This window comes from Vigna umbellata, chromosome 4 (assembly GCF_029865625.1).
Source record: "Vigna umbellata cultivar VRB3 chromosome 4, Vumbellata_1.0, whole genome shotgun sequence".
Classification (NCBI taxonomy): Eukaryota; Viridiplantae; Streptophyta; class Magnoliopsida; order Fabales; family Fabaceae; genus Vigna; species Vigna umbellata.
The window spans coordinates 23,228,014-23,242,744 of NC_142168.1; the positions used below are offsets into that span (position 1 = coordinate 23,228,014).

Genomic DNA, 14,731 nt, shown 5'->3' on the forward strand with positions numbered 1-14,731 from the left:
CTAGATTAACATCTCATCCATGGTATAGCAAAAAGATATTACTTTTTTTTGTCAAAACATATCTTTTGACTTAGGGATAACTAACTTAGTTTATGAAAAAAAAGAACTTTATTATTTTTTTATTATTCCATATAAGTATTTATAAAAACTTATCTAATCATATCTCACGATAGATTTAACAACAAATAACATGACATCGTTAGATGTGATGCAAAGAAGAGTATGAGGACAAACTTAGAGCATTATATAGACAAGGGAAATTGAACTACGGTAAACAAATTTATGCAACCAATAGTTCAAGACTATCATGCATCGTAGTGGTCAGGATTCTGAAAAAGTTACCCATAAAATACAACTTTAATAAAATATATATGAACAACAATTTAACACCAGCAGTCACCCAATCTCGATATAAAGTCATGCAACTAGGAAATTTTCAACTCATAGCACCCACTTTTAATTATGCATTGATACTGGCTTGGTATATCCTCCACCTTTGGCTCCTTGATTGCAGGATGTCTGAGTTGTTTGATTGCAGGCATGTTAAATGGTGTATTGGTCATCGTCAAATGAAATGGCCATTAGCAGATTCTCAATCTCACATTGTGACAATTTTAAAAACATGATTCGCTTGTTCTACTTCTAGTGTGTCTTCATTCTAACCTCCGAACAACTTGAAGGAGATGGTCATGGAAACAACGATTCCAACTAATAACATTAACTGCCAACAGAAACTCATCTGATAGAGAAGTTATATCCTCTTTCTCCCATTAGACATCTAAAATAGTTTCCATACTGTGATTTGAATTTTCTGAAATTTGTTCAAGTTCATTGGATGTTACATCGGCCTCCTGCCTAAGTTGCTCGTCATCAATTCTCTCCGCAATGTCTGAAATTTGTTCAGGTTCCATGTATATTGTTACATCATTATCATGTCTGACTTGCTGGTCATCAATTATCCCCGAAGTCTCTTCTGAAGATTCATAATTCTTGTTTAAGTCTGAGTCTTGTTCAACATTCTCACGCCTTTCTGTGTATGTGTTGACCTGTTTAGATGGAGGTTGCACTTTGACTTTTATACGCCTTCCTCTGCTGTATCTATATTCCCATTCTGGTGGTGGATATTTTGCATGCAACTTATGGTATTTGTCCAGCATACCCAGCTCTATAAAGGCTTCCCCAACCATTGACACAATAGACATACTAGGTCGCATAGCAAGCTCCTCAATGTCTGCAAATATCTGCAGCAGATATCAAGAAATGAATATCCATGACGTGTTAAGTCTGAAGTAACTTCAGATAAAGTATCTTCTCATTAATATAGGGACATGTTAAGTTGACAACTATTACTCAGTAATGTTACTGAGTAAAAAGTTTAAATTGATAGAGTTGAAAATCATAATACCTCAAACATCTTCTCATGCATGCCCCTCTTATGGTAGATAGATATCATTTTATCAAAAAATCTACGAGGCAAACTTTCCATATACCGCATTAATAACTTTGTCCAAAGCTCTTCAGCTTCATCAAGTCGGTCATCGTTTACTAAAGCATTAATTAATGTAAAATAGCTTCCCATTGTCTTTCCTTGACCTTTGCTTAACATCCACTTTGTTACCTACAGTCCCACGTGTAATTTGCACAATCGGATGTTAGTTCAGAGGCTAACCCCAGATGGAATGTAGCTACAGAAGCGTCTTTCAAAGAATAGGAAACCAATAATAAATATATAAATAACATCAGAAAATACTAATTTCTGGCTGAACTTTCAGAGATATCAAAGCAATGGGTCAGTGCAACTCTAGAGAAAGAAAGAAAGCAAACAAAACAAAGAATATTTAAAGATATCATGTTACATTACTATTTTAGAAGTACCTGTATTACACGCTTCCACTCTCGTTCGTATTCTAGGGTCTTGAGCGCCTTTTTTACTGTAATTAAAGGGAACTCTAATTCCCAAGCAACATAGGAATCAAGAGCTCCATAAACTTCTTCTTTGACATTTGACAGTTCCTTAATCTGTACAAGACAAAAAAAAATTACTATTTCAGAAATACAAAGCAACCAAGAAAAATAAGTCCAAAATTTTCTGAATTAAATAAGGTCACAACTTCCCAGAGAAAAAAAAAATGAAGCTAAAATTGACAACAAGAATGAATATAGGGTGTTGATAATCAAATAATATCTCTTATTGTAATAGATTTATTTTGTGGGCATGAACATCTCATTTAGGGGAACACACTACCATATAATCTAATCATATGTAATGAATGCAATACGCCTATACAATCATCGGTGTGCATTCTGACATGCGGATTTGTGCTCAGTACGCCTCCATTTTCTCTCTTGTAACATGGTATCAATGCAGTACCATTCTTTATGACGTGTTTTGTCACTATTTTGCTGAGTTCCCTTACGCAAAGCAAATTGGAATGCTAATTAGTCACCCCTTCCGCCATGCATAATTGTTTGCCACTTGGATTTGTAGTTGTTGTTCACTGGCTTTGTTTTACATGCGCTGCTGGCCTCGACTTCTTTTCTAGATACACTAGCCATGACTTTTTCCAGATACACATGCTCTGCTTTTATCTCAATTTTTATGTTTTTCATTTTTATTTGGGATGAAATAAATGTAACAAGACTACTTACCCTAAATAAAATAAATAAATAAAACATAAAAATTGAGATAAAGTCGGCCTAGTGAATTTGATAAAGGTCAAGACTAAGGCATGTGGGGGAAATTCGGGACCAATGGGCTTGGAAAAGCCAGGTCCAATGCATTTAGGGAAAAAGTCAGAAGAATGGACCGGATCTGGTAGACTGGTAATGGCAGGGAGAAGAATCTTTTACAGCCTCTACTGTGGCATCTGGAACCAAAGTAGAGGTTGTTGTGAGAGGATCAAGAGGTTGAAGTCGACATTGATATGCTTGAAGAGGTTGCTCTATTGAAGGTCTCAACTAATTCGTCTATGTGCATGATATTATTATTACTAGCAGTGATCAATCACCGATATTGCTCAATCACGGACGACTTGGTAATTTCCCAAAGAAAGTGTGCACTTGATAGGAAGCTAAAAGTTTATGAGAGGAGGAATAAAAGAGGAAGGAATGAAAGGCCGAACAGTATGAATAGTGTAGTACCGAATGGTAGCTGAAGAGGAGAGGAGAAGTGAGTTCAAGCCGAACGGTATGGATAGAAGAATACCGAACGGCAGTGGAAGAGGAGAAGGGAGTCAAGCCGAACGGTATGGACAGAGTAATACTGAACGGCAGTGGAAGAGGAGAAGGGAGTCAAGCCGAACAGTATGGATAGAGTAATACCGAACGGTAGAGAGTTAGAAGTCGAATGGTTTTTTTCCTGTTAGAGAAGGGCATGGGTAGGAGATACTATAAATAGTTTTTACTAGAAGGTTGTTGATTAGGTTATTATCTTTTGGGTAAAGACTGGACATTCTTGCCAGTGGAGGAAGGGAGGCTTCCTTGGGATACTTACTTGTAATTCTGTTTTCCATACTTTACAGAGTTAATAAAATACATACTCATACATTTATCTTCTGTTAATCGAGTTTTGAGGTGAGAAGAGGGAATAGATTAGGTTATCGTTATAAAGTAACCTAACAGCACTTGACCAAAGAAATTGGGCTTGTCAACGTTCAACTAGTTGACACTCGTATTGACCTGAATTTAAAGTTGTTAAATGATCAGGGGGAGCCCTAATGGATCCTATGAAAAATAGAAGGCTAGTTGACAAAATGAATTATCTACCTGTCCCTTGTCCAGATATTGCTTTTGCAATGTGCGGTAAGTCAGTTCTTGAATTCACCTAGTTGGGACCATTGAAATGCGGTTGTTCAAATTCTAAAGTAAATTAAGTGATTCCCAATAAAAGCCCTAATTATGAAGTCGAGGGGCATTATAAAATTGCTGGGTATTTTCATAATGATTGGGTTGACTCAACTAGCAACAAGGGAACCACATATGCATATTGTGTGTTGATTGGTGGCAACTTGATATCTTGGAAGAGTAAGAAACAAAATCTTGTAACAAGATCAAGTGTTGAAGCACAATATAGAGCCATGACACTAGTAACATGTTAGATTATATAGATGAAACAACTGGTCAAAGAACTCAGGTTCGAATATACTAATCAGATGACACTCATTTGTGATACCCAAGTTGGTCTTCATATTGGTTCAAATCTAGTATTTCATTAGGATCAAACATATCAAACTTAATTGTCAATTCGTCAGAGAAAAAGATCAAGTCAAGCAATATTATGACAATATTTGTCAACTCTGCTGACCAGTCAAAAAATGTCTTTACCAAATTCCTAAGAAAGTCATGAATTGATTATATATGTAACAAATTAGGTACATAAATGACTCACATTTCACATCAAGGGGGATGTTGAGAATCAAATCATCACATTTTAAATCTTATTGTGATAAATTAAGTTTATAGGCATGAATATCTCATTGAGGGGATAAAAAATACGCTCTAACCATGAGTAGCTAATGCAATAAGTCTGTATAATCATGCTTCTGTGGTGTATTCTAACACATGGCTTTATGCTGAATGTCCTCTATTTTCTCTCTTCTAATAGAGGGAGTGCCATATGAAAGGACTTACAGACTTAACAAGCTTCTCAGACTTGGAAATGGTCCCAATTTTTTTATTAGTCTTCCAAACTCGGGGATACCTTGGTCTTGGACCTTTTGCAGCACATACCTGATATTAAAAAAATGAAATTGAGGTGAGTTCACCTACTGTTCCTAGAGCTAAAACATTTGATGATAAAAGCATGCAATCTTGAAAATTTTGGTTTCCAGAATTTAATAATCATAGACCTTATCTTACCACAGTGCACCGTGTACTGGCTGGTATCTTAATGATTTCAAATGTTTTAGCAATAAGTAGAGGAGAATCCATCAGTGCAAGCATCTTGAGAACCTGAAAAACTCTAAAATATAAGACACAACAATATGAGGACATAAACAATTTCTAGCACTTACAAATGGTACAACATGGTTATCAAACTTGTGAGTTGACCATTAACTCAGGTTTACATTTCTACACATAGCTTCCAAGTCAACTTAGAAGCAGACTCGATTTTGATGTAAATTTGGTGGAATCTTGAACTCGGTCAAACTGGCAATTTTGCAACCGACTTGGCAAGTTCGAAGAAAATATTTTTTAAAACCCAGAACAGTGGTTTGGTGTGTGAGAATGAAGAAAACTCACTGGTTAGGGGATTAGGGTTCCACTCTTGTTCTTCTGCTGCCCCTCACTGGTTAATCTGCGGCAGGTTGGGAGTAGAAGTTGCACGAGGTTGGGTGGAGAAAGGGAGACCACTCCTCTCTGCACTGTTTTCCTTCGTGTAAGTGGTGGGGGTGGGTGGGATTTTAATTGATCTCCATTACGAGTTTATGATTCGAATTTAGTATTGGAATTTACTAGACTTTCCTTTGAAACCTTGTTGTACAGTATTATTATTTTGTAAGCATATTAATAAATCATTTTTGCATTAAAAAATTGAGTGACTGTTTGGTGTCAGTGGGAAAATTTTGCATTGATCACGAACATAAAAGCAATTTAGTCAGTTTCTGATTCCAATTTTTGCTATTAGCAGATTCCTCATGTCCCAACTTCAGTGTTCCACAACATAATCAGTAGATTAAGGAGACAGATACATAAAAACAATACTTGTTACCAGAAAACCAGAGAAACTATTTTCCTTTATGAACCTATTTGAAATGAAACAGCTTTCTTCTATGTTAGAGCTAGGTCAAGTGGCCATTAAGCATAAAAATACATCACTTAAAAATACCATTTGCATATACTCTTGGACCTTTGCCACATATTGTTAGATGGGGCTTAAACAAGAATATCATCTTCAGGCATTACATATAACAACCAAAGTATAAATTTACCCATCTTAATAAATATTTTTCAACCACAATCATTCAACAGTCATCATTACAGCGTGCAATTGCACTGAAAATTAAACTTAAGAGATACAAGAAAATAAACTCACCAGGGCCTAATACACTTGAACACAGTGTTGTGGAACTTCGAAACTCAAAGTTTTGAACTCTTACCCTTTGCCACCATTTCAGGGAGAGAAACTAAGATTATAACTGTAAGCGAAGAACAACGAACGTGAAATACCGCTAAGGAGTTTGGGATGGATATTTTAATCGCTCGACACGAAACGACGGCGTTCTGTCACGTGCGTGTATTCCGGTCTTGGGTTAGGTAAGTTGGACAGAGCGAGTCTTCCCGAACCGATTCAATTAATAAAAAATGGGTCGAATCCCGTTTAGGTGATAAATTTTATTTATTTATTTAGTTATCAGTGTTTAGAAAAAGAAAAAGAAAATATTAATTCATGCTTGCTTATCATTATTTCAGCAGCTGCATTTTTATATTTTACTATTCTTATTTTTATAAAATTTACAAATTCATTAAAATTTTAATACAGTGATTAAACGACCAGAAATACGTGGTTACTTTATTATTTTTTTCCCATCAAAGACACTACTATAAGTAAAATTTAATAAGTTTGATGATAATAAATGTGATAAAAAAATGAAGATAAAATCTGTAAAATATGTAACAAGGTTAAGAAACTGTATTTGAAACTAATTCCAATTTTCTTTTTTTGGATCCGAATGAACTTGATAAGTTGGAATAAAATCGGATCGACCCGTCAAAAGTAAGACGGGTGACCAGGCGTAGAAAGTTTACAATGCTTTTGTCCGTACCTGACCATAAAGAACCATAGCAAAAAAACAAAGCCTCATCTTCTTCTACTTCAAATCACTATGGATCTCTCATAATATTCTCTGTCAACCGAAAACCACACCAATAAAAAATATACTATGATGATAATCGAGCCTCCCATCGCCGTCCGCTTCCACGCCGGAGCCGCCGCGCCACCTCGTACTCTCTCTTAACCGTTCAATCTCTCTCTTCTCTCTCTTAACTGTTCAATCTCTCTCAATTTTTTTTCTTCCAATTGGTTCTGTTTTTAGAATGCTTTCGCTGACTCACCTTAGTGGTTGATTTTGATTCACGGAATGTCACGTTGGAGATAAAACGGTGGCGTTTGCTGTGTTTTGGACTTCTAATGGAGTAACAGTAGTTGTTATTCATTCACTCGTTGAATTGTTTTGGCTGATATTCTTTCTTTCAAGTGTTTGTTTATGTTTTCCGAATGCTTTCTGTGACTCACCTTAGCTTAGATTTTGATTGATTGAGTATGATGCTGTGAGATGTTTTAATTAAAGATGGCGGTGTTTTCGAATGTAGTAATAGTAATTATTATGTATTCGTTGATTCTTGATTCAGTAACTCTTTTTGGCAGATAATAATCGTTCAATGTGGAGTGCTGATGATGTGAACGGTGTGCGTTATGTTGCGTCGTGCCGGCTCGCATGCAGCTGTGGTTTTGATGTGCCTCGGTATGACGAGTTTGGTATCTTATGATCATTTATGACGTAGAGAAGTGTGTTTGATGGTTATGGAATGGAATTGTGGAACTTAGTTAAGTAGTTTTTGTGTTGTGGTTACAAAAGTAATGGGTAATTGTGGAAGGATGCTGCTAATGGTGAGACCTCAAATGAATTTAATTAGAATATCCAATCATGGGTTTTGTATAATTGAAAATAATTGATTTCTGCGACAGTGACTTTTGTAATAGTTACTATAAATGTCGTATTAAAGATTATTTCTTATTGGTTGACAATGAAAAATATTTATAATATAGTGCACTGTTAAACTTCACCGCCAAAATCTTTGGAATGAAACTGAACTGAAAGTACTGGTTTTATCTTATTCGCTTATTTTCAAATAATAACCACGATGTTCTCAAATATTCAATTTTTATATTTTTATCTACGATAATTTTTTGCTTTCAATTTCAAACCATTTAATTCTTGTGTTGTTGTTATCGAGATGATTGCAACTTTCTCTTTCAGTGGAATTGCTATCAAATCACTATCATTTTATCGTTCATGCTAGGATTATTATCAGAGATCAAAAGCACTACAGCCGCCCTTTATTGAGGTTCTTTTGAAATTTGCATGATTGTCAATCCAAAATGGCAGTGACAATAGTAATGCTTGAATGGGGATTGGTGTAATGTGATGTAATTGTTATAGATACCATATTAACTAGAGAGATGACCAAATTATAGTACATAAGTAACTGTAAACGTTACTCTGATTGCCGATTTTGTGAATTCTAAAACTCACTTTCTAAGAGTAATCTTTTTCTTTTTTTGAAGAATTCTTTGGTGGGGGTAGGGTATAATGGGTAGGGTTTACCATGCTTCAAACTTATAGTCATACACATGAAAATATATTTGAATGGGCAAATGTCTAGTGTTAATGGTGCCCACTATGAATTAGTCTTGTTTTTCAACTTTTTTATCGGGATTGAAAAGTTCTCTACCTCCACATTTGATGCTGAATGATATGTTAAGTATTAATATTCAGTTGGATGGACTGCTGGTCATAAATGTAAAGGGAGATATATTGTAGTTTTCTCAAGAAAGCTATTTGGGTGCATGTCTTGTAGCAATGTCAGATGCAGTTCCCTAAAGCAGCATACTTTCAAATTTTATATTTTTCTTTAATCTGCAGACATCTGCCAAAGTGTGTTGATGTATTTAGAAAGGTCTTGTTTTATCTGTGATGCTTATTTTGAAAATTTTGGCTAACTTTCATGTCTAGAAATACCAAACGTTTTTAAGGGAAATGTTTAATAAATGAATATAATTACACAGGGTAAGAAGTAAAGTATACACAGGCACTCCATTCACAAGAAGAAACAAACTTGTAAAGAGTAGAATTAGGGCATCATTGGAGAATCTGGGCTCAGCTCAGGATCCTATAAAGAAAAATGAGAAGTCATCCTATCATCCATTTGAAGAACTTGCGGTGTCGTCATCAGAGAATACTGAAGATGCAACACTTTCAGCTGCAGAAACAAGCAGAACAATTATTGAGGTACTCAGTTGTATTAACTTTGCTAATCAATAATGTAAACTTAAAGAAAGTGAAAATAAAATTTGGTAAATATTTAGGTTTTCTCATTTTAGTGCTAAATTGGGCAACAGAGAATGAATAACTTTCTGTTTGGATTAAATGATTGCTAGAAAACACCCTATGTTCCAATAAAAAATCTTTAATGTTCATATATGAAGTAATGAATGATGGTAGAAGTAGATGTCAAAACAAATAGCGAGTGTCCCCCTTTCATTTTACAAGGTTTTGTTTAGCATTACTCATTTTTCATGATGTATATAAAATTTGAAAATAAGGAAAACATCCTTTTATTTTTTAGGTTGATATTTGGGTATGAAGTTAGTTATAAGGTAAAATAAGTGAATAAATTTACTTTTGTGAGGTATTATTCATTTTTTGGACCCAGGTGTTAATTGAACTTTTGGAAAGAACCGCACCATAATTTTTTTTCTGCTTTGTTTGGACACATGGAAAGTACAGAAGTTGACAAGGTTTCTTCAAATCCTACGGAAGAATAGCTGGAAAATTTATATATGAAAAAATATTATTACAAATTTATTGGGTTTGCCAACTATAAGTCAAAATAATCAACTAAGATTGTTTTTCATAAAATTATCAATGTTATAGAAGTTTATTAAAAAGAATTGTCTTTTCATTCCAGTCAAAATCATTACACTCATCGTGCCTGAATTTATCTCTGAAACTTCACTGCCAAAACTATGTAAATATTCTATTCTATTAAATATTTTAATTATAGAAAAAATTGTTTGGTGGTAATAAACTGTGAGTCTTGGATTCTTTATCCCTAGGCTTAACTCATTTAGCTAAAACTCTGAACTGGGGGGAAGAACTATATCAAGAATAGTTGCATTTATTCTTATTATCACAACTGGATTGCTACCTAATGATGATTGCGGTATATCATTTTTAGGTTAACAGCAAAGCAACACTGATGTTCTCAAGTTTGATTAGTGATGAATTTCATGAAAATATTATTTGGCCAGATTTGCCTTATTTGACTGATGAGCATGGAAGTAAGTGAGAGCGATTGTCATTTATTATGTATTAATTTTCGTGGGCTTGGGAAGCTTTATCCACATAATTAAATTCTGAACGTATTGCAGATATATACTTTCAAGTGAAGAACGGCGAAGATGTCCTGCAGTCCCTAACAACAGAAAATAATTTTGTGGTATGGCCATGCCTATTCTGATAATGCCCTTGAATATATATTTTTTTTGTTTGAAATAGCAACAGTCAGCTGAACATTGAGTGTTCCAGCATGCAGTATATTTAGTGGAAAGCTTCATTTTACTTAAATTTCAGTGCCTGATTTTTGTGAATTAAATTTTATGTACTAGCTATTAACTAAACTTCCCTGCATTTTCTTGGTGATCATTCTATATTGTTGAAAATGTGATTTGTGAACTTTTGGGCTTCAACAATCTGTTTATTTCCTACACTACTTGCTTGTTGTGTTTCATTATACTATTTAAAGCACAAGCAATCAATCCTTTTGCATAATTTGTGTGCTACATTTTTAGCTTACTTTTCATCTTTCATTTGAGTCTCCTTTTCTGTTGCATAATTGTAAAATATGTCTCATGACATGTTATAATGTTTGGTTTATGGATTGTTTGTTCTGCATCTTGTAGCAAGTCATTGTTGGTATTAATTCCATGGAAATGATCTCCGAGATGGACTTGTCTGGTCCTTCAGAAATTGACTTTGGGATCGAAGAAATTGATGAGGAAGATTCTGAGGGTTTTGATGATAGTGATGAAGGGGATGAAGATGAAGATGAAGATGAAAATGAAGATTATGATTCGGTCTGATTATTTTTTATATTACTTTGAGGCTTATATTCATTTCTGAACTATAAACACCATCAATAGGAATTCATTATTTCTATGTTGTTGTTTGCAGGAATGGGTGGCTGCTTTCTCAGATGACGATGAGCAAGATGATGATGAAACACTTGCAGACTGGGCAAAATTGGAGACTATGCAATCTTCTCATCCAATGTACTTTGCCAAAAAGTTGGCTGAGGTAGATATCACAGTTAACATGTTGCTTATACCAATGACTTTGATTGACCTAGTGTGGGGTTTTAAGAGACCTCATTCTAAAATCCTTTATATATTAATTTTCCCTGGTTTTGTGGTATCAATTGGCTTCATTGTTATTATTATAGATTGCTTCCGATGATCCTGTTGATTGGATGGAGCAGCCTCCGGCTTGTGTGGCCATCCAAGGGGTTATAAGGGCTGCTTTTGTTGAAGAACATTCTACAATACAGAAGCACCTATCTGCTGGTCAATCCAGTGATACCGACATAAGTAAAACCATAGAAAGTAAAGGGGAAAATATTGGTGTGATTAATGGTCATGTGCTTAATTCAGGATCTTCTGGAGATGATGCATCACATCAGGTTGAAAACAATGAGAATAGTATTGTCCCCATTAGTGAAGCTCCATTTTACAAATTGGAGATGATTAAAATTCAAGTGTTTTCTGCACAAGGGCAACCTGTAAGTTTACTGACTTGTATGTTTTCTTGTGATTGTTTGGAGACAACCACTATGAATTCATGCATCTTGTTCATATTAACTGATCCCGGTGCCTTACCACGCAATTTTCTACCCTAACCAAGTTAAGTAATATGGAATATTTTACTGAGGAAGTTAAAATACTGCAAAACGTAACTACATGTACAATAATTGATAGATACTGGCCTTATATTTGATTGTCTCAAGTTTTTTTTTGGTCCACGGACATTGTCTATTAGTGCCTCAAGGCTTTTAGACTAATCTGTTTCAGCCGAAGTAAAGTCTGACCAAGATTTCTTTCAACTTAGCGTTCAGCACATTAATCACTTGTGTCCAACTCCTTGGTTTCTATCCCAAGATTAAACATTAATATTTTAGACCTGGCTGGCTTATTGTCAAAATGTGAAGTATATGTAAGTTAGACCTGTTTTGAAAAAAGTACATTTTGCTGCTGATTCTTTGTAGACTGTCCTTGAAGTAGAAGATTACATGAAAGCCCAACCTGATGTTATTGCACACTCTGCTTCCAAAATCATATCTCGTTTGAAAGCTGATGGAGAAAAAACCTTGCAAGCCCTTAAGTCCTTGTGTTGGAGATGCAAGGGTATTCAAGTGGAGGTAATACATAAACTCTTGAAAATTATGTCTTTAGAGCACTTCTATAAGGAAGTTTTCTCTAAATCTCCCACTTAGTCTTTGTCACCAGTAAATGGTTTTGTAAACAATTTTGGCATACTTCGGTTACATTTTTTGATACTTTTGTCATTTGATTCAACTAGCATCAAATTAATGCACTCTCTTATTCTGCTGCATGCCGTAGATAGCATTTTATAACTGATGGTACTCACCACTATCTTTATAAATGAAGGAAAGGACATCTATGGTTTGAAATAAAACGTTGAACCATTTATGAAGTGTAGAAGCACTTGTGCACAAGCATATGCACATTCACGTATGCTCCAATCAATAATCACTTTGATTGCAATTTATTGCAGGAAGCACAACTTATCTGTGTAGACTCGCTCGGATTTGACCTAAGAGTTTGTTCTGGGACCCAGATTCAAACACTGAGATTTTCATTCAAGAAAAGGGTACTCAAGTCTTTTTTCATAGATGAGTTTAAATACTTTTACATTTCATAAGCTTTTATATTTGTTCTGCCATGTATGTCCTTGTAGTTTATTCCAATTATTTTAACTTACTGAAAATACATTTCCAGGCCACATCAGAGTACAGTGCTGAGAGACAACTCAATGATATACTATTTCCAAGAACTCACCCCAAGCAGCAAAAAATGAAGCAAACACATCAAAATGAATGCTAAAACTGTCTACTGATTTTTGTATGGTTTATGTCTTTGGTCAATGATTGTGTATAAAAAGCGAAAGGCAAGGAAAAAGATCCGATGTAGATGCCAATCAGGTTATGTAGTTTGTTTACATTTAATTATTATTTTAGTTGGAAGTAAATTTTTCCCCAGTTGCTTCCTTAGTTCTGACACTTGATTTCTTATCCACACTTTTTGTATTCATCACTTTCTTGGGATTAATCTTAAACCTGCAAGTACAGGACAAACAATTAGAGGCATTAGACCCCAATACAATAGTGTGGTCAATTCCCATGGAACCCAAAGTTTGCCATGTAGAGGTTGAAACCCTATTATGACCTAGTTCTCCAAAACTGAACGGGTTCCATGGTTCTTAGTAGCAATCAATCTTTTCTTTTTGGCTACTTCGTGCATCTCCAAGACCAACGGAAAAAGTTCAAATTGTTTATACAATACATAGATGTAGTTTAGAATAGAGTTTTAGATCGTGCAATTCAAAATTCATTATCAAATTGTGTAATTCGTAATGCGTTATAAGATCGTGGAATTTAGAATATATTGCCCCCACAAAACCTTCACTTCTAAAGCAATTGTTCACAAGCATGAAACTAATGGAGTACAACAATGAAGATTGAACGAAGAAAAAATAAAACAAGGTAAAATGACATTTAAAAAAATGAGGGTGTAGGAGAAAAATAAAGAGGTAAATAAAGAAATTGTCTCTTTTTTTAATTTTTGAAATTGCTTTAAAGACCGATTTGGACTACTATATTTTAGTTTTATTTTTATTTTTTAAATTTAGTAAAAAATATTTTATCTATAAATAGAAAACATATATTTAATATTAAATATCTTGAATTTTTATAGTTTTATATTACAATGATATGTCATTTCGATTTTTTTATTTTAAATGTAAACTTGTTATTTGTCAGTAGACACTATTTTATTTTATTAAAACTAAGTTAAAGTATTATATATTTTACTTAGAGTTTAATATCCATTTTGAATGTTAGTAGTGTAATCCGATGTATTGAAATAACGGTTAAGCACTTTACATTTTTTTTCATTGTAAATACTTATGTCAATAATAATTATAATATTTTGAGGGAGATTAAACTTTATCTTAGTGGATTGGAGATATCTATAATAAGACCAATAAAAATAATGTTATGATATTACATTTATTTAGTATTATTTTATAGATAATTTAATATTTATTATATTTTATACTTAATTAATTGCACTAATTCAATCACAATTCTAGTTAACAATAATTCAATAATTTTAATGTTTTAACCAGTGAACTATCAGAAAATTTTGGAGACGTAAATGGTTTCAACATGGTATTTCCAATCATTATTCTGTCGATGATGAACATTTTCATGAAGATTGTATACAGACGGAACTAGTACTTATTTGAAATGCACATTCAACACAATTGTCATTTTTGCTCGGAAAAATTTATGCACTTATTTTTATAATCATTTATGCTTGCATATAAACAGGTAACAAATTATGCCTACACTTAGATATATTTATTTTGCCATGCTCTTTTCAAATGTAAGACTGACAAGATCACTAAAGGCAATAGAAGTTTTAGGCTCATTAAATTAATTAAAACAAAATTACGTCCCCGTGAAATTCCAAACCATAAGTTAGAACAATTCCTTGCTATAATTTTCTCATAAATTTAATTATTTCAAGAATACACACAATCTCGGTTTTAAAATCCTGTTTAACAAGGTTTCCCAAATATATAAACCTTCGATATTCATTCTATAATACAGGAACGGCTTAGTGCTATAAAATGAAATTGATTGAGATGAC

The 14,731-nt window shown here is 33.9% G+C and overlaps 2 protein-coding genes across 3 annotated transcripts; one reads left to right on the forward strand and one right to left on the reverse strand.

Annotated features, from left to right (window-relative positions):
• Window positions 1–223: 223 nt before the first annotated feature.
• Window positions 224–6,189, reverse strand: LOC124835519 (pentatricopeptide repeat-containing protein At4g21190). Of its 2 annotated transcripts, none has more exons than XM_047310449.2 (6): window positions 6,035–6,189; window positions 4,858–4,950; window positions 4,630–4,728; window positions 1,876–2,019; window positions 1,406–1,618; window positions 224–1,241 (listed from the first exon to the last, which is right to left on the reverse strand). In XM_047310449.2, the coding sequence occupies exons 2-6, from the start codon at window positions 4,939–4,941 to the stop codon at window positions 771–773; spliced, it is 1,011 nt and encodes a 336-aa protein (XP_047166405.2). In that variant the 5' UTR covers window positions 4,942–4,950; window positions 6,035–6,189; the 3' UTR covers window positions 224–770. The 2 variants fall into 2 exon arrangements, with proteins under 2 accessions (XP_047166405.2, XP_087970315.1); XM_088114189.1 differs by having other exon boundaries at window positions 4,858–4,960; window positions 6,035–6,167.
• A 595-nt stretch (window positions 6,190–6,784) lies between these two features.
• On the forward strand, window positions 6,785–13,068 carry LOC148199614 (uncharacterized protein At3g49140-like). The gene is made up of 11 exons (XM_088113710.1): window positions 6,785–6,942; window positions 7,367–7,463; window positions 8,789–9,011; window positions 9,961–10,063; window positions 10,154–10,221; window positions 10,685–10,858; window positions 10,956–11,078; window positions 11,224–11,559; window positions 12,043–12,195; window positions 12,573–12,668; window positions 12,797–13,068. The coding sequence occupies exons 1-11, from the start codon at window positions 6,882–6,884 to the stop codon at window positions 12,899–12,901; spliced, it is 1,539 nt and encodes a 512-aa protein (XP_087969836.1). The 5' UTR covers window positions 6,785–6,881; the 3' UTR covers window positions 12,902–13,068.
• The last annotated feature ends 1,663 nt before the right edge of the window (window positions 13,069–14,731 follow it).

Excerpts from the sequence above, each read along its gene's own strand:
- LOC124835519 (XM_047310449.2), bottom strand. The coding sequence starts at position 4,941 with ATGCTTGCACTGATGGATTCTCCTCTACTTATTGCTAAAACATTTGAA. Across the intron at positions 4,729-4,857 it reads CCAGTACACGGTGCACTGTG|GTATGTGCTGCAAAAGGTCC; the intron begins GTAAGATAAGGT and ends TTTTAATATCAG. Across the intron at positions 1,242-1,405 it reads TGCATGAGAAGATGTTTGAG|ATATTTGCAGACATTGAGGA; the intron begins GTATTATGATTT and ends TATCTGCTGCAG.
- LOC148199614 (XM_088113710.1), top strand. The coding sequence starts at position 6,882 with ATGATGATAATCGAGCCTCCCATCGCCGTCCGCTTCCACGCCGGAGCC. Across the intron at positions 11,560-12,042 it reads TTTCTGCACAAGGGCAACCT|ACTGTCCTTGAAGTAGAAGA; the intron begins GTAAGTTTACTG and ends GATTCTTTGTAG. Across the intron at positions 12,669-12,796 it reads GATTTTCATTCAAGAAAAGG|GCCACATCAGAGTACAGTGC; the intron begins GTACTCAAGTCT and ends ATACATTTCCAG.